Genomic DNA, 21,976 nt, shown 5'->3' with positions numbered 1-21,976 from the left:
TACAGTTTAATTCGATACAAGTTTTTCGAAAAAAAAGCCCTGCTGCCGCCTTCCCCGTCAGGTGCATACATTGCTTCCTACTGATTTTTGCCCCGCACATGGAGGATGGGAAGCTCTGCAATCTGCGTCCGGAAGACGTGCTGAAAACCTTTCGAGACTGTAGCCCTTCGGTTGCTCCACCCAGTCTTTTGCCCTTTCCTAAGATGGCGGCGGCTCGCCCCTCTGCTTCCGGGTGCCCCGAAACTGGGGGTTTGCGGAAGGTCCTCGGGCGTGGGGTTATTTAAGGCCAGCCGGCCGGCCAAGATGGCAGCGATGGGAGGAAGTTCGCCGAGTATCGTGGAATACTGTGGGGGTGATGGAGGCTACCGTTGCGGCTATTGCAAGAACGATACCGGCAACCTCTCTCACGGTGCGGGTCGGGATGGGATGGGGGGCGTTGGCGGAGTTTTGGGAAAGGGGTGGGGTTCCCTATCAATGAGGTGAATGAGGCGCAAAAGAGAAGCAAGAGGGGTCGGAAAGCGTTGAAAAGGAGGAAGCCAGACATTTTAGCTCATCCGTTAGAAAAGCGGCGTGGATTTGCCCTTTTTAACCACGCACAGGTCTGCAACAGTGCCAAAATTAGGGGGTAAAGGTAGTGGGAGGAATCCACAACCCCCACCTCCTGTCACCCCCTCAAGTCAGTCCCTATCTAACTTTCTAAAAACAATAGCTAAGGAACTATCACTGAAGGTAGGTGCTGTCTGACCCACATGTTCAGCTCTGCAGTTTGGTTCAGCATAGCGTGGATTTAAAATAAGAAACGTGTTTACAGTAATCTAGCATGTATTATTTATTTATTTATTTAGAGTATTTTTATCTTGCACCTCAACCAAAAGGCTCTCAGAGCGGCTTACAATGTATCAATAAAGAAGACAGACCCTGTCCTCAGGCTTACGCTCTAAAAAACGACATGACACACAAGGAAAAGTGGATGGGGAGGGAAGAGGGAGAAAATAAAAAGAAATAAAGGAGACTGTTTAGGCTGGTGGGAAGGCTCTGCTCCGTCCTCTCATCTCCCAGTGGAGGGGCAAACCAACAGCTCCTTCTTCCCCACAAGGTGAAGATGTTAGCCCTGGGGAGGGGGGGGTTTCCAACTGAATTAGGGTGTAAGCATTCATGGACTAGAGGCCACTTCATCAGAATAGCTGGTAGCCACTTTTCTCCTCCCTCCCCAATTTATATTTCCATTAGTCCTATGGGGCAGGAACTAAACAGCATGGATGGAGGCAGATATAGAGATAACATGGGCTAAGCATGGCTGGGCAACTTGTTTTGGCTTACAGCTCCCATCAGCCATGCCCAATGTAGCCAATGGTAAGGGATGCTGGGAGCTGTGGGCCACAAGTTAAAGAGTAGCAGCATAGGTGTGGGCAAGAGGGATTGGGAGACAGATAGTAGAGATGGAAGCTCAGAAACTTGGAGGAAAGAAAATGGGACTTGTTGGGCAGAAGGATGGGAGTTGTGGAGTAAGAGAAAAAGGAATAGAGTAAATTGTGAATAAATAAAATAGAGAGCTGGGTTTGAAGGAGTTTCTAAATGCCTATAGAAAGAATAGAGAGGGATGAATGGGACATTGCTGGGAAGATTCAGCTCAACCATTGCCTTGTAACTGATGAGGCAGTGTGGCAAGGCGAATAGGACTGGTGGGTGGGACTGAGGGGCAGATAATCAATATGGGGTGTTGGGGAAGCTTTGAGTGAAGGTAGCAAAACCTGAACCTGATTTTAACATTGATCACAAAAAGATTTAACTTAAGTATTAAGGTGTTCAATAGCATTTTCTAAAGTGTGTGAGTTGCAAAGAATGTAGGTGAACTTATTATGCGGATAGTAGCTTACCATAGAGGCTGCTTCTGTTCCCGTTATTTGAGGAAAAGCTTTTTCAGTATCTTATATGAATATTTGTTCCAGGCATGTGGGCTCATTCACTGACTGTTCAAGATTATCAAGATCTTATAGACAGAGGATGGCGAAGGTAAAATATGTCTTTTGAGCACTGTTGGTGTGGCTGCATTCATTCATATTAAGAGTATGTTATGAAAGTGATTTAGCTGTAAATTTGTATTGTAATTTTTAAAATGTGTTGATAAACTTCTGATGGGACTATGAAGAAACTGAAAGAGAAAATATCTCCAGTAATGCTAGCAGAGGGCTTCTAGCTTGTGCTCCTTGAGACTTGGCTTCTTAGTCCTCATCCCTGTTCTTTTTTAAAAATACTGATGATCAACAATTGTGATAATGGGTGTGGTAGCAGAGAGGCTGCAGTCAGATTTATATCCCTAGGATATAAGAAGCTGCCTTGTATGGTTTAACATCATTTCTTCATGCCTCTTTTGACTAGGAGTTGCTCTTTAAGGTGTTTCGGATAGCTTCGCTATGTAGGACTGACTTTAACTAGAAATGGCAGAGGCAGAGATTGAACCTGGGTCCTTGTACTTGGGTTCTGCCACTGAGCTATAGTCATTTGAATTACAACTCCTAAACTGAGGTAAACAGACAACTTATGGCACAGTTCTATGCATATTTAGACAGCATTCCCCAGCCAGTCATGGACTTTTGTAGGACATCTTCCTGTTTCAACATGCATAGGATTGTGCCCTAAAAGGCTCTGACACTTCAAATATATGTTGAAATTGTGGCTTGCCACCTCTAGGAAAACTGATAAAATCCTGTTGAAAATACACAAAATTTCAATGACTTTGTGTTAGAACAGCTTTCCCCAGCTGGGTGCCCTCTAGATATTTTGGACTTCAACTCCCGTCAACCCCAACCATCAAGGCCAATGGCCAGGAATTCTGGGAGTTGTGGTTTAAAACATCTGGAGAGCACCAAAACATCTGGAGAGTTCGGGGAAGGCTGCATTATACAAGGTGCATGGGCTTTCAACTCTTCCATGCACTTGCCTCTAGTTAAGTTTATAGCCTGGCTTTGGGGACCTGGATAACCTTTGTGTCTGTCAGGGCTGCCATTAGGGGTGAGCTCCCTGGGGTATCTGCTGAGGGCCCAACTGCTGTCCCTGAACTGCCAGTAGCACTCCCACAGCTAGGCCTCACAGGCATGGTCATCCACTTCTGGCAATCAGTGGGCACAGGGAAGCTGAGTGCCAACAGCGGGGAATTTACCATGGAAGTGTGTGTGTGGCTAGGGCAGGGAGCTTCAAAATGCCACTGATCAGTTGTCAGGAGAGGCCAGTTGGGAGAGCGTCAGAAAAGACAGACACAAAAGTTAGCCTGCTGGGGAGTGGCTGCATCTCTTTCCATCAGAGGTTACAAGGGATGGGAGTGGGTGCTTGACGCAAGGGTATGTGTGTGTGTAAAAGTAGTCATTGAGTCCTCAGAGAGAAGCCCTCAAAGGGGATGCAAGTCCCACCTGGAATCTCTTGCTACTCCTCTAATGGAGCCTCCTTTGGGAGCTTTACATAGCAGAGTGAGTGGAGCATATAAAAAGTAGAGTGACCCGTCTTGCTGCCGGGTAGGACATTCCTGATTCACCTTGAGAAACCAATTTTAAAGTGAGAGCCATCCTTGGAAATAAATGGAGAAATCCAAGTTCTTGACATGGCTGTATCTAGGCACTAGTTTGTCCATCCCCCAAACAAAAGGTAGCAGAGAGAGGAGTTACTGCTCTTTTAAACTTCAATCTTACTTGGTGTGAAACATTTAATTTCCCTCCCTCACTCCTGCCACTGCAAAATACAAGGTAAACGCAGTTTGTAATCTGTATATTGGTGGTTGGAAGGGGTTGTGGCTGGGCGACGGGAGTGCAGTATACTTCAGGCTGAGTATGCAAGTGCTCTGCAGCAACATGGCAGAGTGATCCAGGGTTTTATTCAACTTACAGTTTTGGGGAGCTGTGCTGAGAGATAATAACTTAAAGGAGCCCTGCGATGTAGTCTACTCTTAACATTGCAAGTTAGAGTTGGGTCTGAGGCTGGTTTGGATTCCCAGCAAAATAAAAATAAAAATCCCCCATATAAAACATTCCTCAGGTTACACATTTTAAGCATATTCTAAGTATCTATAAAATGCATTTTAACAGGTTTTGTTTAACTTACAGGAGTGGGAAATACGTTTACAAACCCACTATGAATCGAACATGTTGTCCTCAATATACAATAAGGTAAGAACTTATGTTGACTGTTCCTGTATCTTCTCTCTAAGAACATTTCTTGAATGCTAGTTTATGCAGTAGACAGACTCAGAAATTTGTTTACTATGAATATTAAAGGGGGATTTCAGCTGGCGTTGCCACTGTATCTCAGCTTAATCTGCCTTGGTGAATACTGTGAGGATAAAATGAGAAAGCTGAAGCTCTCTATGCCAGCCTTGTAAATAAGCCCACAGAAGTTACTACACAGACAGGGGCTTCCATCCTCTTGTTGTCAACTGGATTTCTACGCTGGACACAGAGGAGGGACTGGACACTCGCTCCATACTCTGCCAACTTGCTCATTCACCTGCATGCAATTCCTTGTTGCCTCTGGCTGCCAGGTGAATACTTAAATGCAAGGCTGCTCTGCATACCATCACGTTGTAAAGAATACTTTGGGCAATATCTAATGGGGCACTACACCCTCACCAATTTTGCTACACCCTGCTAATTCTGTTCCGCAAGTGAATATTTAGCACTTGAACTTTTTTTATTGACGTTAAAAAAAATACAAAAAGGAACAGGAGACAAAGAAAAAAGAACAGAAAAAACATATTAGTATTAATTCACAGCCCTTCCCCTTCCCCTCCTCAAACTTGGTCAGTTTCGTAATTCTTCCATCTTTTATTTTCTGATTCTGTTCCAGGCTGGTATATTAATTTATCCTGTTTCATTCATTTATAATCATCTTCTTTTCATGAGTCCTACAAATTTCTATAAGCTTCTGCCAAAGTTATTCTGTTTGATTCTTCTTTCTGGGAGCGACTGAAAAGGAGCGGAAACGAACGCTCATTTCTGGAACTGGGTAGACTAGCAGAGCACACATGAAAGAGCTCTGCAAACCTGTCCTGATCCAGAAAAGCATTTCTGCTTGTTTGGGGGCTTCTTCTATGAAGCTTTAAATCTTATTAATTGGGTGATACCTTGACTGTATTCTTGTTTCTTTTCTTAGATGCCAGGCGTTACTTTTCCAGCCTTCCAAATCTCATAAGAAGGTTCTAAAGAAGATGCTGAAATTCTTAACAAAAGGGGAACTTTCTAAAATAGATAGCGAAGGTAACAAGTGGACTTTAAAATTAGCTGCTGTTGTGTTCTACAATTAAACATTATTTTTCAGATAGAAATCAATGAGTCAATAGTGTGTAAATGATTCAGAGACTTAGCTATCTTTCTTAATGAATTATGAGTTTTAGTTCATAGTACAGTTTACATTGGTGTGGTAAAATTATAACCTATAAGAAATCCTGTTCTGCTTTGTGGGAAGTAGGTTTCTTTGCTCCATAGATGCTGTGCTGCCTTTTTATATCTGGAGTATGAACCTGCTTGCTTCTTTGTACTTATGGTGTAGGTATTTCATTATGTGAAGCAAAGATACAGATAGAAGGATGCGGTCCAATGGTGTCTCATCTAGAACCTGCTGATTATTGAGTTTCTTGCAAAGAAAGCTGGACTGGACGGACCTTTGTCTGGTGCAGCAAGGCATTTTTTTACATCAAGCATGAGTTCACGCTCAAGACCTTTTAACAGGGATTAGTTTTGCATCAACTGTTCAGAGATCCTGAGTATGCCTACTTTCTTTGTAAATTTAAGATGTATCCGTGGACTTCGCAAAATCAAACTAAAAAAACCTAAAGAGGAGGCATTGAAAGGATAAAAATCTCCTACATTTACTTGTATCAGATCCATAACCAGAAGATTTTAGAGCGAAGTAATCACTTCATTTCTCTGATGTGAATCTAAAATCAGTTATACTTGAATCCCACCTCAATTTAAAATCAGTCTGCCTTTTTAACACTTGATGCTGCTGGTCTTACATTTCTCAGCTGATATGCATTCAGCCATTCTGTTATATGAACAAGGCACATAGCATTTAAGTATGTGGAATTCTGCAGGCATTAAATTTTCCCTTAATGCTGGCTATTTTGGCCATTACATGTTGCTCTTTAAAGTACTCATGAAAGTTACATATGAAAGTTACAATACATACTCATTAATGCAGGCAATTGCCTTGATTAAAGGAGTTGGCTATATATGGAGCAGCTGAGTCAGATACTCAGACTCTCACTTCAGCATAGCCAAGGGACAGGTGCACACAAATCATTGTGGGATAGTTAGCTGTTAGCTATCAGGTCTGTTAGCTATCAGTTTCTGTTGTCTGCACAAATTCAGATCTTTCCTTAGATCTGAATGTCCACTATCAAATTACTGTATGTACTACAAATTATGTGTGGCTATATCTGATTGAACCCAATGTTTTGTCCTGTTGCCTGAATAGAAGCCTACAAATTAAGGAACTTCATCAGCAGACCTATGTTCATATGTTTTCTTAGAAATATTTCCCCCCTTTTTTCTTTTTTGGGGGGTTGGGATTTGGGAACCTCTGGATAAGGTAAGGTCTTTCAGGATGATCATGACTAATTTACTGTAGTTGATAGATCATCTTAACTGTTTTAGAGTCATATTAAAATAACATGCTGATTAGCTGATTTTACCAATCACGTTTTCAAATTTAAATGCTCAACTGTTATGCAAGTGCTTATGTGTATTTGTAGCTGTAGTTGCAAAATGGTTTTGATTCTTGTTGATGTAAGAGTTGCCCTGCACCAAGATGTTTTAACTTTGCTTTTTCCTGTGTTGACAGTTCATTCTCATTATTATTATTTCCAGTAGAGCCCATGGATTCCCACACCAAAGATGCTGATGGCTGCAGTCTTTTGTTCAAAAGTGAACCAGACACCAGCCAGTCTGAACTAGAACCACTCAATCATACAGAGAAGGTAGAGACTGAAGATGAAGAAATAAAAGGAGAAAAAAGTATGACGGAAGTAGACTATGAACATATTGAATCATGCAGTGATAAAGCTAGTGCCAACTCCAGCAAGCCATTGCAGTCAGCTAAAGTAAATCATGCAAGTCCCAAACCAGGTATTTCCTTTTTGATATAAGAAAATGGCAAGCTAGCTTTGCATCTCTTTTTATACTTTTGTCTTCTGTAATTTCTCTCTCTAATGGTTGGTAAATAGAAGTCTGTGAATTTTTCAGCCATCAACAATCCAAGGGGCTTGTTAACAAATGGACTGAGACTGCATTTACACTAATATTTTGCGCCAGTCTTAACACACTGGCTGTGTGTTAAGTTGTCAGTCTTAACACGCAAACAACTCACAAAGAAAACTCACGGTTTGTTGGGTTGTGAACTGTGGTTCTGGTTATCAAACCATGGCTTGTTAGTGTGACTGGGTTCTCACAACACAACAACTCATAGTTCAACAACAACCTACAGCTCAGTGACAACCCACATTCAAACTATTCTTAAAGTTGCCATGCTTCCCCCTCTTCCAGCAGTATTTCTCTGCTAAATCAAAGGCCTTGTTTGCTACAATGTTTGGAAGGACCAACTTTTATAGGAAGGCTTGTATTAACTTCCTGAGGAATAGTAGTTTTAGTCTGTTGCAGCAAAACAATCTTGTGGCAACTTAAAGACTGTAAGGGATCACTTAGGGCTTCAATAACTTTTAAGTGAAACAGAAAAGAGATTGGATATGTATCCATATTGGCGTTTGGTCAGCCATATCCAATGGAAAGGCAGGGAGAACTGGAAACTTTCAGTTATAATTGTGTCTTTCAAATTATGTGGCAGCCATGTTATAAGTTTTGGTATTATAACTTCTAGGTACCTGAGTAACCACACTCTTACAATGTTCCTATTTAATAGATGCGTTTCCAGCTAAGATTAGGTATTCTTGTTCTTCTGTAACTTGGTTATTCTACTGTTCCTTCCAGTTCCTGATCAACTTTTCTCCCTAGTAATATATGTCGTTTTATTCTTAGATCTAGTGGTGTGTTGGAGTTGTTTTTCGAGAAAGAATGAGAGGCTTGAATCCTAAGCCAAGTTAACTTAAAGACGTTTATGCAGAGATAATTTCCTGCCCCATTGTTCAGGAGGGCTTCCTGAAAGGCTGTTGGGGTGATCACAGAGGCTTGCAGAGGGGAGGAGGAGGAGGAAACTTTCCTTCCATTAACACCCTTAAGCTAACTCATCTTAGGATCCAAGCCATCATAATTTTCTAGCCCATGTCTCCTGCCCAACTAGATTGGTTAGAATAACTTTCAAGGACAATCTTGTATTGTCATGCACAAGTAAGAAGGCATTTGTGCTGCTTAACATTGCAAGTGGGAAGTGCAAGCACAGTAGTCAAATGTAGCTAGACTACCTGAACTTCTTGCCCTTGTCCTTAATGATAGCCTTGCCCTTCCTTGTAGTCAGTCATCTTAAAAGTATAAAGGGGAATCAGTGTGACTGTTTGTTCAATGCATGCTTTTCCCATTGAGTATGTCCGCATTGCTGTTCTAGGCAAAGGAGCTGACTTGAGTAAACCTCCTTGCCGTAAAGCCAAGGACATACGGAAGGAACACAAGCTTCAGAGGAGCCTTCAGAACCAGACACAGAACCCTGCGTTTCGAGTAGAGGCTCAGAATATACTTGGTCAGAGTGCTAACCCTAAAACAAACCAGCCCAAATCAGTGGAAGACTTCATTTTTGTCTCTTTACTTCCTGAAGCTCTGCACCAGTTAGAGGTACTGAGATATTTAAATTGTTTATCATATGAATGAAGGCTTTGTATTAATTTTCCAGGCAACTGGTTTGTCAAATGTGAAAAATGTTGTACTTTGAGTGTAAAAATAGGGGAAATGATAGGCACTGGTAGTATTAGAAAAGAGTTTAATGTCCATTATTGGCATTTCCTGTGTTTTTCAATTTATTATAAGACTGGGGGGGGGGGTTGTGTTTTTTAAAAATAGCTTTGCAGAAACACAAGGGGGTGCTGTGGTTCCATCTGAATGAACAGCGTAATGCACCACCTACAGAACCAAAATAATGATGGGTAAAACTTTAATGAGCGATTCAGGGCGCAATACAAGTTTTGACAGAAAAACACCTACAATTCCCACCATGCTCTAGCTAGCCATGCTGGCTGGGCATTCTGGGAGTTGTAGGACTTCTTTTCTGTCTAAACATAGGATTGCGGCCTAAATTTAAGGTCTTGTTTGAAATAACATCTTGAATTGGCCATGAACAGTATTTTTATATGGCTGAAATTGTTGTTTCACAAATTAGTCTTAATAATTTGGTGAAGTCCAGTACAAGAGTTCTGACTTGAATCATATACATACTTTCAGTTGATTCCAAATATTTTTAGAATATTTTTTCTTTAATAGACCAAAATTGTACCTATTAAGTGCCTACCACTTATTAAAAGTTCCTTAAACTTTTTGTATATTCACTTGATCTTGGACAGTGTGCCAAGATTTATTTATATGGTAATTAACAGATAATCATCTTTATCCTCCTGGTTGCTTCTTTGTGCAGCAGACAGCTCCCTAAAGAGCAATTTTTGGCTTCAGAGAAACAGTCCTTGCTGCTGTAAATTTGTCCCTATAAGTTCTCCCCCCTTCTTTATTATTTCTTCAGAAGTGAGAAAGTCTGACCATGTTCTTCTGCTAAATTTGTTGCTCTTCAGGGCATATTCAGGTGAGCAGGAATCCCTCTGCTTTCCTTCTCTCGTGATACTTGGGCAGGGAATACTTGGTAAAATGCTTGGACAGACACATAATCAGTTCATCTTGTGGCAATGGCCCTGGGAATTGTCCATACCTCCCCTGGCAGAGGTTCATACCACTCATTGGTATGAACTTTTTATGTGCAGCTATTACAAGTAAAATTTTGTTAGTAGTTGCTCTAAAGCTCTAAATGGTCAAAGAACAATTTTCTTTAATCTGTGGATCAGAGAGTGTATCCTGGCCAAGTGCAGTTTTCTACTTCGTGGACACTCATATGACCTGTTCCTATCTCTGATCTTGTGTTGCTCCTTCCTGGAACTTTGCCCATGCCACATTCCTCTTTGAAACTGTGTTATATGCTACTTTCTGTGTTGGACCCAGCCTTGCTTCTGTTTTAGCTCGTCTTTGACTCAGGGGCACATTTGGCTCAGCTACCTAGCATTAACATGACCTCCGACTCTCTTCCTGTATTGCTATCCAGTTGCCATACATTTGTGATTCAGAATCTGTTTTGTGTAGCACCTGGTCATGACAACATATTCACTTGATCCCTTGCAATGCGTGATCTATAGCCAAAGCCTGGTTCAAAGTAAATCTCCCCCCCCCCTTTGTTCATGATACATTAGATTTAGCAGGAGAAATCAACAGTGAAACTGAAACATACATTGACTGTTGAATTTGGTACATTTATTCATAACTAAAAATGTTTTGGGGGTGTAAGTTAACAGCAGCAGATTCAAAACCATGAATTTCTGTGTGCTCAATTTGCTTTCCAGTTGATAGCCTAAATAGGTTATTGTGGCCTGGGCTGGACTTCTAAGCATACTTAATGTGGCACAAGTCCCATTAAAGTTTGGAGTTAATTATGCTTAGCATTGCATTGCTCATATGATTTACAACACCCAAACATGAAATTAGTTTGCTAATAGAATTTAAGAAAAGTAGACTATGCAGTTAGATTTAAAGAAGCTTCGACAATGTTTTTATCCTCTCATCTCAAAATAGCACATAAATATTAAAAAACACCCAAGAGCCAAGATTGATATGAAAATCTAGTTCACAGGAAGGGACCAACATTTAGGATGAGAAATTGCACAACCCAAATTTCCCTGTATGGGGGCTTGTTTTGTTGATGTTTTTGTTACTGCTACAATCTGTCTATTTTGTGTTTGTACACACACACAAATGTATGTTTGAATACGTCTCATTAAATGTCTGATTTTTTTACAGATTTTTTTCAAAGCATTGAAGTATTTACAGTTCAGTGACTGGAAACCAAATTTAGAATAGTTACGTTGGGACTAAACATTCTGTTTTTGAAAAATCAATGTATAGGAGCAGAAAGTAACATTGGTGGCATAATTTTGAGCTAAAGGGGTGAATTATTGTTTAAATATTAATCTATATCACTGCAGAAGTAGTTTTTAACTTTACAGTTCTAAGTTATCTAATTACTATTATTGCAATAATTAATATCTTTAATTCTTTGGAAGGTGAGGCTGGTGCGATCATCTCCACCAAGTTCCCAGTTCAAAGCCACATTTCAGGAGTCTTACCAGGTCTATAAACGTTACCAGATGGTTATTCACAAGGACCCACCTGATAAACCAACCGCCAGTCAGGTCAGACAGCATGTTGCTTTAGTCTATTCTGAAACAATCAAAAGTTGATCCTTTTAAAATACTTAATTCCCTAAGAAACTTCAAAAATGATATGAACTAAACCAAACGGAACATCTTGGAAATACAAGCAGGTTTTGCAGATCTCATGGCTGCCACAAATAATTAAACACAAGGAAAAAGGGAAGCAATAATGGGTTTGGCATATATGTTAGCGATGTTGCATAATGAGGAATAGGAAAGGAAGTGAAGGGCACTGCATGTTTCCTGAACAGCTAGTTTCAGGAATCCGTGTTGATACTTCTACAATGAACGCTTCTACTGGGATCTGTTTGGTTCATAAATATTACTACAAATAAAGAATGCTTGACAGTGGGAGCATTTACCTGTGTTGCGTTTGTGCTGCAGGGACTTTCCATGAAGTAAATTGCACTCTGAAAAGGGATGGGGAGGGAGAACAAAGTTATAGGCAGTGGAGGAACAGTACGTTGTCTGAAATATTTTCCCTTAAACCAGCCTTTGCCAATGCAATGTAGGTGTTTTGGACTACAGTTCCCATAATCTCTGGCCATTGGTGTACTGGCTGAAGTTTATGGGAGTAATAGTCCAAAACATTTGGAAGGCACCAGGCTGGGGATGACTGCCTTCAGCCAGTTCAGTTCTTTGACTTAATCTTTACCTGTTCTTCTTTTCTGTCCCATGCTAGGGTTCCCCAACTCCCCTTCCCGTTGTCTTTCACCTAAGTTTCTTACAATCACACACACCTTTGTTGGATACTATGCAACTTTTGGAAGATGCACATAGTTTGAGCCAGGCAAGACATGTGGTATATTGGACAGAACTATATACCCACTATATCAGACTTGGGGAACATCAGGCCTACGGGCCGAATCTGACCAGCCTGGGGTACCAATCTGGTCTTCAGGGTTTCCTTGATGGCCTTGACCCCTTCTCCTGGTCCCTCTTCCTTTTCCCCAGTCTCTGATCAATTGTTGGTTTCTCAGCCAGTGAGGTGCAAATATCTAGGTGCTCAGGAATTATTAGAGCTTAAAAACATGGCCATGGTGACTGATACCTCAGTTGCTGCACAGGTCAGGAAGCATGTTTCTCCTGCCTGGTTCCTAGCCGCCACCCTCCCACCAAAAAAACCCCCATATCCCAGTGAAAACCACATCTCTACTTACAGCATGTTCATATTGTACTACTCTACTTTAAGGGGTATCAGTCATGGCATTTGTCACACATAATTATTCAGAGTAGGAGAAAGGTCTCTGGAAGAGATTTAAGTAAGTTTATCAGCTCTGATTAATGGAGAACATCTGATAATCTAAATCTATTCCCACCAGGCCAGTTATGAGTATACCTTAACTGCAGTCTCCGTCCACACAGAGCAGTGACATTGTTTCGCATGAACTGAGAGTGCATCCTAGAATCCGGTCAACACTCTCATGTAGCTGCATGCTGGAGTGGAAATTTGGTAGTAGTGGGCAAGTTGCCTTTCAGGGACGATGATCTTCTAGTATCGATCTCAGTGAGAAACCCCAGAATACAAGCTGAAAACTCAAGCGTATCTTTCTAGAACATGAGATGGTCAAATCCTCCTTGGCTTACCTGGAATTCCTTTACATATTTTACATGAAGAGGTAATTGGCATGAAATATGAAGTGACTAAATTGAAGTGTGGCACCAAGCAATACAGTTTCAGTTAGTATACAAAACTGTATTTTGATGTTCCTATAGAGAAGAACCATCGTAGCACATTTCTGCGGTTGTTGGGCTTCCTTGTGTGTCTCCTTGGCAGAGGCTTTGAAATGGATTTGAGGAGATCATGTGCTAGCCTTACCTTCAGGAGCATTTGGACAAATTCAAATAAAATCCCTGTGTTTTCCCTTGCTCTGAAGGTGAGGTTAGTGCCAGTTTCTTTTGAGGACCCACAGTTCAAATCATCTTTCACCCAGTCTGCCTCTTTATTTGCCAAGTATCAGATGGCTATACACAAGGACTCTCCTTTTGAATGTAACGAGGACCAGGTACAGTTCACTGCATGCACTTTCTGTCCATATTATTGGTGGTGGTATGAAAAGCAGTACAATGTTTGGGCTCTTAATCATCACAACAGATCAGTTCTTATTACTACAACCTTTGAGGAAACGTTTCTGTACTGGATAGCTAATGAGCCAGATACCCCAGGCGGGTTTGGTATGTCCCCTTACCAAACAAGTTGTGTTTGGTAAGGGGACATAATGATAAGGACAGAGTCCATTGGGGTGCTTATGGCCCCATCGAATTTTGTCCGCAAGCGGTACCCATCACTAGAAGAATAAAGGTTCCAGGGGCAACCAGAAACAAGCCAAAACACTGGTTTTTGGAATGGGGCAGCTCAGTGAAATTCACATAGGGGAGCTCAACCTGTCCCAATTGAGAAACGAGTGTTTCTGCTCATTTTGGGGCTTCCTCTGGAAAGTGCTAAATCTCCATTGTGCAATGGAATCAGCGTAATTCCTGTTGCGCAACGGAATCTACAGGGTGTGAGAGAATTGACAATGGCATAAGTGCCCCGTTTGGATTTTGCCCAATAATCTAAAATACTGATCTTGGGAAAGGAAATCAAGCAGAAATTGACACTAGAAGTTTGTGTGAATGGTGGAGAAAATGCTTTAGGGTTTGGATATGCTTTATATTGGCTAGCAATATTCTTATCACAAACTCCATTACCTGTGGACTAAGTCAGTTGGAACCATCTTGCTTCTGCTCTCCTAAACCGCTTGTTCAGCTGCCAATGTGTATTGCTCTGAATGAGTACACTGGATGCAGGTCAGTTGAGGTGTAATGTTTCCCAATCATTTAACCATGGTTAAGATTGGGTGCAGCCTTCAGTCTTGTTTGCTTTTCCCCCTGCATCTCCTTCTCTCTTGGGCCCATGTGCTCCATTTCTGAAAGTGAGGGGAAGGATTTGAGTGGAAGAGAAGAAGGAGGTTGTGGACTGGAGCACAAAAGACTCACAAACACTTTTAATCTCTTAGCTATGGTCAAGATCAGTCAGTGTTACGTCAGTACCAGACCTTAGGATTTATTTAGAAAAGTATGCTCAGGTTTAAAGATGATGATAATAATAATAAATAATGATGATGTCTTCAAGACATTTGAAACTAATTTCATGATGGATTTGAGATTTACAGCATGTGTAATTAGCAGTATTATGGATCTTGGTCATTCCAGCAGCCTAAATGACTCCGCTGCTGCAAAATCACTTGTTGCATTTTCCCAGTTGCCAGATCTGTTTCTTGTAAAATAAGTCACAGAAGGCACAGTGTTAAGCTTCACAGAGGCTACAACTTGTCTTTAGGCTATGCCCGAGTTGTCATAACTTCTGTATAAATATTTTTAAAGCATAAAATTAGTTGTGGCCACAGCTAAAAATATATTTATTACAGTCCCTTATCCCTGGCTTATCAGAGCTGACTTTAATTTTTGCCACTCCTTTGTTTCTTTACAGTAGTGAGGCAGTATCTAACACAGAGACATGATTTGAGACTTGCTGAATGAGTCCATCTTAGATGGTGTCTGGTGGATAAGCAAAGTTACTTCACATATCAACTTGACTGATTATTGTCTTGTTTTACGGGCTTTTTAAAAATTGTACTTGTGATTTCTTTTAATATTTTTACGTAAGCCATTCTGGGAGACTTGCCATTGAAGAGCTGGGGATGACAAGTACATTAAGGAAATAGTATTTGATAATGATTATTGAAGAAATAACACCTGATGAGCAATGTTTACTGTGTTTTATAAGATACTTATCCCATACCGAAAAATGGATTTGTATGTCTTTTGGGTTCCTTTTTCTCTGGGATTTGTAGAAACCTAATTTGTCCTGAAATAATCATGGTGATAGAGATGTGGTGTTCCCATTAAATAAGTGCAAGCATTTCTATGTTTGGCTCTCAAATACTTTAGGAATTATATGATTCATATATATGAACATCTGGGATAATTGTTAATACCAAGCGCCAGAATAGAAAATATAAGTCATGGGTAATTATTATTATTATTTTATTAAATAAGAAGTCTAGCTAGGTTAATAAATACTTAGATTAATCTTCATTTTTAGTACATTGATGACTTGTTTTCCACCTATTGACCCTTACAGCACAATCCTAAGCATGTATACTCAGAAGTAAGTTTCACTGTGTTTGGTAGGACTTACTTTCAAGAAGATGTGCATAGGATGCAGCCTTGATTTTTTTTGCTTGCATGGGTAGATCTGGGGTGGGGTGGGATGACACACATTAAAAATTGGGGATCAAGATTTTCCAAAAAACCTCCACTGCTGCGTGAAGTTTTCCCGCCAGATGCTACGTTTCTCAATGGTGGTGTAAAAACTCCACCACGGAGTTCTAAACCCACCGTTGACTAACGTGTCCTCCGAACCAAGCCAGTACTTCTCCCTCTTGCCTAAAATGGAAAAAAAGTTGAAAACATTACACTGCTCTGTAGTATGTTATCTCTAATAAATAATAATAATGTTGTGATATTTACTTGCAATGTTTATTCTTTTCAGATAAAAAACCTCAACTACATATAATCATTTTAATACTCATCGGCAAGTACTGAGATACATTAAACTAAATGCATGACAGCCTTGCGTTTGCATGCACATAGTCCCCAAGAATTAAAACAAATGTAAAGGCTGCAGTTCTACACACACTTACTTGGGAGAAAGTCTCAACGAGACTTAATTCAGAATAAACATACAGTGGATTGCTCTGTAAACAAAAAAATAAAACCGGAGGGAAGGGTTATAAAAAGCTGGTAGGCAACACTGAGAAACAGCACCCTGATTGCAAGCAGTACCTGACAACTCCTACACCCCTATAGGTTGATCCAAAACACATTAGCTGAACTTCAGTCCTTTTGGAATCCAAGGGACATTAGCCATGACTAACTTTGACATTGATTTCAGTGGGACTTAACTGCAACTAGCTTGGTCTGGATCCACTCTATGTTACCGAAAGGGGGGTGGGGGTGGAATCTAGCTTTTCTATCATGTAAGGTTTGGATAAGTAAGATGTATGACAGAGGGGACAGAGCAGGCAGAAGTAACTTCTGGGCCTGCTCCTGCTGGACTCTTCCCCCCCCCCCACAGGGCAAACTGCCATCTTGGCCCTGTGGGGAAGAAGAAGGACCGAGGGGACAGGAGCAGGCAGAAGTAACATCGGGGCCTGCTCCTGCTGGACTCTTCCCCCCCCCCAGGGCAAACTGCCATCTTGGCCCTGTGGGGAAGAAGAAAGACCGAGGGGACAGGAGCAGGCAGAAGTAACATCGGGGCCTGCTCCTGCTGGACTCTCTCTCTCTCTCTTTCTTTCTCTCTCCTCCCTCCCTCCCTCCTTGACTCCTTTTCCTTGTGTGTCATGTCTTTATTAGATTGTAAGCCTGAGGGCAGGGACTGTCTTTTTTGCTAAGTGTAAGCCGCTCCGAGAGCCTTTTTTGGCTGAGGAGCGGGGTATAAGTATGATAAATAAATAAATAAATAAATATGACAGCAGCACACTATGCAATATCAGCTGAAGCAATCTGAAAAGAAATGGATTTTTAAGAGATTTCTAGCAAGTGGGAAGAAGCGTCCTAAGTGTGGGACTATTGGGATGGAAACACGGGGGTGCTGAATGTTCTGTGACCCCCGAATTCAAGACATCTGGACCAATCTGCTTGAAGTATCTAAATGTAATTATCTGAGAGAATTGAGAGAACATGCCCTGCATAAAACCAGTAAGCACTTGAATGTGGGGGTCAACAGATGTCTTGGAAATGCTTGGATGGGTTTCTCCCACCTTAGCAAGTCATATGAACACGTACAAAATATGTGTAAAAAGCCAGATCACATTTGCATTTTGTTTATTAGACCTTGGAACAGCCCTTCTGTCTCGTATCCAAATTATCTTCCCTGTTTTCTTACACAATGCACACCTGTTTTAAACCACTTCTTATATTCATCAGATTTTGGTCTTTTCAACCTTCCCATTCATTGATCTTAGAACTAGAGTTTGAAATCTGAGCGGGTATGAACATGGAATTTTATATTACCCAGTCCCCTAAGAAAAACTATTCTGACAATGATACAGAGTTCCTGACAGTTAAATAGGCTGTTAGTCCTTGCTGTAGTACCTTAATGGAATGGAATTTCCTCTGCCGGATTACCACACACTGTATGCAGGCCCATCAGTGCAACTACGTGGTGTTTGATGCTTTTGCAGTTCTTTAAATTTATTGATCGAGCTTGAATGAGATTTAAAATAGTGAACGTAATGAGGGGGATGCTGTTCCTCACAAATGTTTCTCTGAAGGCAGGTGTGCAGCAGGAAGGATCTAATGCTCTATAGAGAATCGCTACATCAGTACAAACAGACCCACACGTCACTGGTGTTTCTGTAGACCACTAAGGTTGCACCACAACCTAGGAGTAAAAAACACACATAATGTAAATCCTAAAGTTAATAGCTCATAAATTGCATCTCTGGATCATGTTCCTTAGAGATGTAAAATTTTCAGAAACATTGAAGCCATGGAAACAAAGTGGGTTTTTTTTCCTGGTGAGGGAGAGGGAGGAGGTTTGGGGTAGGACGGGACTGGAAATTTTGAGGGGGGAAATAAAAAATGTGCAGTATGTTTTTTCTTAGCACTCTTTACAGATCTAAAGTCACTTTGTTGCTTCAGGATAGCCTCAGGCAGCATGGTCAGGAATACTAGGTGTTGTAGTCCAAAAGGTAGGGGAAGACTGTTTTAGGAACATAAAACAGCCTTTATGTTCCTAAAGTTATATAAGGTATATCAGGGTTTGCTCACACAAATTATTCTGTTTAAAATCTTTTAAAAGTAAATTAGTAAATTTGTAATTATTTTCTGAATAAAATATACTGTTAAATTTAATATACTATCCACGATAATTTTATGAGCAAAGTTATACGTGACATATTTTAGATTCCTGTTTTATGTCTGACTTGACGGGGCTTCAGCAAGTAGTCCCTGAAACATATGAATCATCCTGGAAGGAAGAAGAAGCAGAGAGAACTGGAGGCAGAGGAAAGACTGGTGTCTATTCCTGTTTGTGGGATGGAGCTTAGAGCAATCTGATCTGAAGCAAAAGCCACTTAGATTTTATTTAACTGATTAAGATTCAGGTGGGAATGGTAAGCAACCATATTTAATTTTAGACCATTTAACCAACCTATTATTTGAAGAGTGGCATTTTATTTGCTTTTGTAAATAGTTTCCGTTAATGAGCATCTTATTTTTTGTTCATTCTGAAAGGTTGTCTCTGGTGTTAGTGTCGGTTCCATGCCTATGTAGGAACCAGGCTACTGAGTTTCTTTTAGGTAGAAGGGTTTTATTTTAGTGGCAGAAGTTAAAAACTTTTATGGCAACATTACCTAGTGGTGAAGTCTACTTGAGAAGTTTACTAAAAACAGTGGCAGTGAGTTCTTTGAGACTCAAGACTCAAAATTAATTAAAAAGAAGACGAAAAGAAACGTTGAATAACCCACATGCTGTTTCATCTCAGCTGGTGACAGTAGGTGGATAATTTGCAATGTTTTTCCCCCCGCATGTGGATTTAGATTACAACTATATTAATTGACTGTTACACATCTAACCAGAGAAGTGCAGGACTCTGTAGAACAAAGCCCAAACTGTCAAGAATGCATACTTTCTTCCGTATTATGAAAAGGTGACTCTATTCATGTGTTGGGAAACTGAGCATGACTCCAGAAGTGTTTATCATTAGACCAATGATATTAATAAGGAATGGAAGAACTAGCTATTCTGAGAATTTTACAGAGAACATTATAAAACATTTCCCCCTATGGCTTCATTATTTCTAGACATTTTACATCTCTAGCCTTTCTACAAAAGTGTTATTACTTTTTTTTTAGAAACCGTTTGGGGGAACAATATATAAACACCTTGTCTTAAATTCTGAAAGAAAATATTTCATAGTCTAAAGCTGTACGGTTTTTCCAGTTTTCTGGGGGAAAACAAAAACAGCCCTTAGGAAAAAACAGGAGAAAAATGTTTTTTCTCAATGTTTCCAGGTTTTTTTTTCCTGGGCCTTCACATCTTATTAGTTGTAGTCCAGCAATGTGATAGACTTATGTTCAGAATTTTCCTGTGTTTCTTTGTTAGGAACACCACACCACCTTTCCTCTCCACTACTTCTACAATGGAAACTTGCCATGGGATGTGCTTTGGAAGTAATACTCAGGGGCTAAATAGGAAACTTGCATTCTTAGTTTAAATGAATGTGCATCTGCAGCAGATTGGGTGCTATGCATCTCAAACGCTGCTTGCTTTATTCGATCAAGTAACTCAACTTATGGACACCAGTAAGCACTTTTGGTCTGAGTAAGCATTCCCCTTCTGCCTCATGAAGAATATTCTGTGATTGTAAAAACTTGCATGCTTCCACTACTAACAGTAATCCATTAAAATTACTTAACTATTTTTATATCCCCTTCTTTGAGATGAGCACAGCATCAAGCATTCTAAGTGTGTACATCTAGAATATACAACTTATATTGCTATACTGTAGTGCTATTTTCTTTAAATTGTTTATATTGAATACTCAGAACTAAAGTTATGCCACTGCTATTCAACGAAGTTTGTTGCAAGTTTGTCAGATTGTGAAGTTTAAACTTTAAAATACCTTTCTGTCTTCACGTTTGATAACAGTGTTACTATTTTGGGGCTGCCATATGCTGTTTTACATAATGCTCTTTTTGTTAAAGCTAACTTTTGGCTATTAAGTCCCTTTATGGTATTCTATGTCTTCTGAAGAAATAGTTTACATCTGCAAGGTAACCAAAACAAACCAAGTGGCAATTACACCAGTTAGAAAACATTTCCATACATGATCATAAGTCTTACAGTAGTTCTCTCAAATAGCCATAGTTAACCATTTTATTGCTATTTAGCTTTACTGAAGCAAGCATTCTACTCCACTGCTTTTGGCATATTTTATAATGACAAGTTTATAGGAAAAAAATAGCGTGTTGCTCAGTTTCCACTGCAAAACTGGACAGGCTCCTTACCTTAGGCTTAGTCAAATATTTGTTTTGGAAGAATTTTTATTTAAAGACCTACAAAATATTCACTGTCTAAAAAACTGTAGTAATGTGACTGAACTGGTTGCGAATAGTCTTTCCTTTCTTTATTAACTCTCCAAAATGACAGTTGTGTGTTCGGTTGGAGATTCAAGCAAATGGAAGATAAAGGAAACGTAAGCAGTTCATATCAACAATATACTAATCTATGTAAGAACATATCTGTTGCCTCCCCCACCCATAAACCCCTTCCAGATTGAGATATTAGTCTCTTGAATAAATCCATAACTTCAAATATTCTGCTTATTTATTTATACGCTATTAAAACAGTAGTGTGGAAGCTTGACGTATTCATTGAGCTCCTATCTGGACAATGTTGTACCCGCCATTGAAATGAATGGGGAATCCTCTTCGTATAAGTGTATTACGTTTTAAAGTACATGTTAGGTATTAAATTGAGGGAATATTTTGCCAACTTTAATTCAAATTTGAATTTATTCTGTTGTCCTCCCTACCCACTGTTATGAAGCTGGCTTGTTTCAGCAAACCATAGTTAAGGCTATCCACAGTTCGGATTTGGAAGCGCTATTAAACTGTAGTTAATCAAAAACAGAAACAAAGCCTTATGTCTTCTCCTTGCACATATGCTGAGGATAGGAGATACTTGTGGGCTCTAGGCCCTGATCGTGACATCCAGACTGGCCCATTGAAAAGCCAGGAAGCAATACTTCCCTCGAAAAGGCCCATTCAAAAGCTAGGAATCAATAGTCCCATTACTTGGAACCAGGTGTTCTAAGGCATCAGCAAAATTAATTGACCTGTACTGTTTGAGCAACATTTAATTGTGATGCTGGAAAAATTCTGAAATTTAAGTGCACTAAAATACTTCTATCTGGTGCTATGTGTATTCACGCTAACCTTTCCCTTTAGCAATATGTACTTTAGTGGCCAAATATTATGACTGATTAACCTTCAGTACTTCATATCAATTGTAAATTTAAATATCAGTGAAGTGTTTCACTTCACTGAAGATATCTAAGAACTGTCAGTTTTGTTCTCATGCTTAGGTATTTCAAATTAGCTTCAGCTGTAGAGCTCATGCTTTGTTTTCCACAATGATTGTTGAACTGTCAGATATTGTTGCCATGTTGTAGTAGCTATATTGCAGTATCCATTTTTTGCAATTTTTTTATTTGACTGTTACCAGGTAGCAGACACAGGGGAGGGGGGTTGGACTTGATGGCCTTATAGGCCCCTTCCAACTCTACAATTCTATGATTCTTATCAAGCAGTATTACTGGCAATAACAAACCTTCATCAAGCAGAATATCTGGGTGTAGTATTGTATGGCATCTGGCAAGTGGGTGACAAAATGGGTCCCATTTTCAAGCTTTGTTGGGCCTTCTTGGACTTTGAAGGTTGATGGTTTTAAGCTTCAAATCAACTGAAGCTGTTTCAGCTAAAGGTGTTCAATATTTGTTATTCTCAAGGGACCACAGAGCAGTGTCTATGT

The 21,976-nt window shown here is 40.1% G+C and overlaps 1 protein-coding gene across 4 annotated transcripts in view; it reads left to right on the top strand.

Moving 5' to 3' along the window:
• Positions 1–204: 204 nt before the first annotated feature.
• Positions 205–21,976, top strand: part of ATE1 (arginyltransferase 1) — an 86,995-nt gene continuing 65,223 nt past the window's right edge. For 2 of the 4 annotated variants that reach the window (XM_063132757.1, XM_063132760.1), the window contains exons 1-7: positions 205–409; positions 1,950–2,013; positions 4,095–4,157; positions 5,140–5,243; positions 6,855–7,112; positions 8,542–8,765; positions 13,270–13,398. In XM_063132757.1, coding sequence (XP_062988827.1) covers positions 304–409; positions 1,950–2,013; positions 4,095–4,157; positions 5,140–5,243; positions 6,855–7,112; positions 8,542–8,765; positions 13,270–13,398 — 948 coding nt within the window. In that variant the 5' untranslated portion in view covers positions 205–303. Of the gene's footprint in view, positions 410–1,949; positions 2,014–4,094; positions 4,158–5,139; positions 5,244–6,854; positions 7,113–8,541; positions 8,766–11,242; positions 11,372–13,269; positions 13,399–21,976 lie in introns of all 4 variants that reach the window. The other 2 variants (XM_063132759.1, XM_063132758.1) reach the window with 2 other exon arrangements.

This window comes from Elgaria multicarinata, chromosome 8 (genome assembly GCF_023053635.1).
Source record: "Elgaria multicarinata webbii isolate HBS135686 ecotype San Diego chromosome 8, rElgMul1.1.pri, whole genome shotgun sequence".
NCBI lineage: Eukaryota > Metazoa > Chordata > Lepidosauria > Squamata > Anguidae > Elgaria > Elgaria multicarinata.
This window is presented reverse-complemented; position numbering and strand designations above follow the sequence as displayed.